Genomic DNA, 2906 nt, shown 5'->3' with positions numbered 1-2906 from the left:
ATTATAATTATTACAAATTAGATTTAGAAAAAAAAAATTTCAAATCTGTCCACGTGGACACCCGGGGAGGGAGTTAGGGGTTTGCCAAATGTCCACGCTTGGCCACGGAGGGGGAGGAGGGGGTCAAAAATCTCATTTTTCTGTCCACGTGTTATCTGAACGGCCCCCATGTGAATCAATCTTTTCGTCCATTTTCTTAACTTTTAATTTTTCCAATAATCTATATTTTTATCATATCTTTATAATAAACTTTATGCGCTTCTCGTTGGTCTTTATAAAAAAAAGATTTTCTCGTTGTTACTTTAAACTATAACTATTGGATTTGGTTTAGTTGTTACATTTGATAAATACGTTATATAAAAATTTAAATAGTTTCAGCCTAAGGCAGTATAAAATGTAAAGTTTTAATTTAAAATTTTCTACGGCTAGTGGTTGTATAAATATAATTTTCAATAAAATTTCCCAAAAAAAATGAGATCATGAGGTCCGAAAAAAATACAAAACATGTTATAACCATAGGACGATGGCAATTGAAAAGCATTTAAGTAAACTTGAATTGTGTGGTAATCCAAGGATATAATTTTTTTTTTCATTTCAACCACCATCAAATATCCAAATCCGCCTTCCAGCTTTAAAATTATTACGCCTGATTGTATGCAGCTGCAGAAAAAAACCTAATAGAATATAGCAAAAATTTATGTTTTTTCTAATAAAAAATTCTGGCTTACCAATTGTTGGGTCTTTCCCAAATTTTGAAGGAACGTTAATTGACTACTCTTTTTACAAAATGCAATTGAAAATGTGCATTTGGCTCGAGTTTTCATTCAAAAATATGTGAAATACTCAGAACAGTTTTTGGAGTAGTAAAAAATTGATCTTTTTTGTTGTCGATTTGCGATGCTTCACGGCACATACACATTTTCTCCTATTGCTCACAATAATCTCTGAACTTTCTACTTCAAATTTGTATCCGTCATTTTCTGAAAATCCTAACCAAATCAAAGAAAATATAGATTTATTAGAAGCTAGTATTTCTACCCGTTTGTTTACATTTTCTTGCACACACACGACCTGTCAAAAATTAGCTTCGAAATCGCGAATGGTAGATGAGTTTTCTTTCGCTACTTAATCCCAATAACTATTTTTGGATAGCAAAACAACCTTTGACCCTTGGAATTTGTTTGGGAAAACAAAAACACCCCGCCTGAGGCTTAATTTTATTGGTACCGTTTTAGTGTACTTTCCCAAAATAAAACATATCTTCCTATTATCAGCCCAGAATTACCCATTGACTCGATACGATAATCAAAGCACACGCCAAAAAATCGGTCTTGAATATTCCGTGACGTATGGGATTAATCTTTATGATATTGCGATAGCAGTTTGCTATAAATGTTCAAAATGACCCTAACTTCTGTTACAGTTAAGCTTCCGAAATGAAGGTACTCGGACTATTATTGTGCGTCGTTGCTGCTGCTTCGGCTGCCCCCAGTGAGTGAAACAATTAAAATAAACAAAGTTCCAAGTTTTAAAATTTTGAAATTTTGCTTCCAAATCTAGGCCCATCTTACATTGAGCTGGCCCGTGGCGGTCGTGTTGTTGGAGGAGTTGATGCCCTCCCTCACGAGTTCCCGAGCATCGTCTCCATCCATCGCTTGCTGCTGACTATCAGAAGCCATATCTGCGGAGGTTCCATCGTCAACAGTCACACGATTCTGACCGCAGCTCACTGCATTACCGAGTCTGGAAACAATCCCCGATTCGAAGTTGTTGCTGGAGCCCACAACATCCTTCAGAATGAGGCCTCTCAGCAAAGACGGGATGTCGCCAGATGGGTTGTACACCCGGATTACATTGGAGGAGTTGCTCAGACTGACATCGCAGTTATGATTTTGGCATCGCCCGTCAACTTCATCCCTGGTGTTGTTGCGATTGCTCACCTCCCTGGACAAAACTGCCACCACCCGGCTGAACAGCCAGCTACTTTGGCTGGCTGGGGAAGCACTTCCGGTACCCAAGTCCCATCCATGCCGGCAATCCTCCAGAAGGTGACCAAACCAATCATCACCTGGGCCGAATGCGAACGTGCTAACGGCGGACCCGGTATGTCTCCTCTGGGTGAGACCAACGTTTGCACTGGACCACTGACCGGAGGAGTGTCTGCCTGTTCCGGAGATTCCGGCGGCCCACTCTATTTGAGCGATAACCAGCGCACCCAGATCGGTATCGTCTCCTGGGGATGGGTTCCTTGTGGATCATTCGATCGGCCCTCGGTCTATGTCAACACTGCCTGCTACCGCAACTGGATCGATCAGCATGCTCATAACTAAATTGAGCCCTTCTGTAAGAAATTCGTTTCGTTAAATAAAAGCTAGGAAGATGTAAATTTTGGTTTTAAAATCTGTGTTTTTTTCTTCTTAGGACTCATTTAGTGAGCATTTTGCCTAACTTCCGGATATAAACAGATGAGTTGCACTTTTGCATAACGAATAATTCAAAACCTCAATTGCATCAATTTGCGGTGAGTGTTTTTCCGTCGACATATAGGCGTCAAATTCTGTAGATCTGTAAAATTTAACTCTCTTGTTTGTTGTTGAGCCATTCGAGTTGGTCGAAAGCAAAAAAAAATGACCACATTGGCCTCCAACAGTTCATGGTGAAAATCAGGATCTTCATGTCTAATTAAAAATTATTGTTGTTTGTTAGGAATAAATTTAAAAGGTTTTAACAGGTTCAAAAAAAATTAGAAACAACAGGTTTTTTTAATTATAAACAATTTAATAACATTCATGTAGAGCAGAGATAAGCAATAGGCGGCCCACGGGCCGCATGTGGCCCGCAAGACTCTTTTGTGCGACTCGCGAAGGTTTTTCCTTAATTGTTATGTCTTAACTCTTTTCTACAAT

General features: G+C 39.2%; 1 protein-coding gene across 1 annotated transcript; it reads left to right on the top strand.

Annotated features, from left to right (window-relative positions):
- The first annotated feature begins 1409 nt into the window (after positions 1-1409).
- LOC129760259 (trypsin-1-like) lies at positions 1410-2400 on the top strand. The gene is made up of 2 exons (XM_055757865.1): positions 1410-1491; positions 1561-2400. Exons 1-2 carry the CDS (start codon positions 1437-1439, stop codon positions 2328-2330), a joined length of 825 nt encoding a protein of 274 aa, XP_055613840.1. The 5' UTR covers positions 1410-1436; the 3' UTR covers positions 2331-2400.
- The last annotated feature ends 506 nt before the right edge of the window (positions 2401-2906 follow it).

This window comes from Uranotaenia lowii, unplaced genomic scaffold (genome assembly GCF_029784155.1).
Source record: "Uranotaenia lowii strain MFRU-FL unplaced genomic scaffold, ASM2978415v1 HiC_scaffold_534, whole genome shotgun sequence".
NCBI lineage: Eukaryota > Metazoa > Arthropoda > Insecta > Diptera > Culicidae > Uranotaenia > Uranotaenia lowii.
Note: the sequence above shows the minus strand (reverse complement) of the source record. Positions and strands in the feature narration are given on the sequence as shown.

Bases quoted from the DNA above. Each gene is read 5' to 3' on its own strand.
- LOC129760259 (XM_055757865.1), top strand. From the start codon at position 1,437: ATGAAGGTACTCGGACTATTATTGTGCGTCGTTGCTGCTGCTTCGGCT. The intron at 1,492-1,560 runs GTGAGTGAAACA...TTCCAAATCTAG, and splicing joins TGCTGCTTCGGCTGCCCCCA to GCCCATCTTACATTGAGCTG.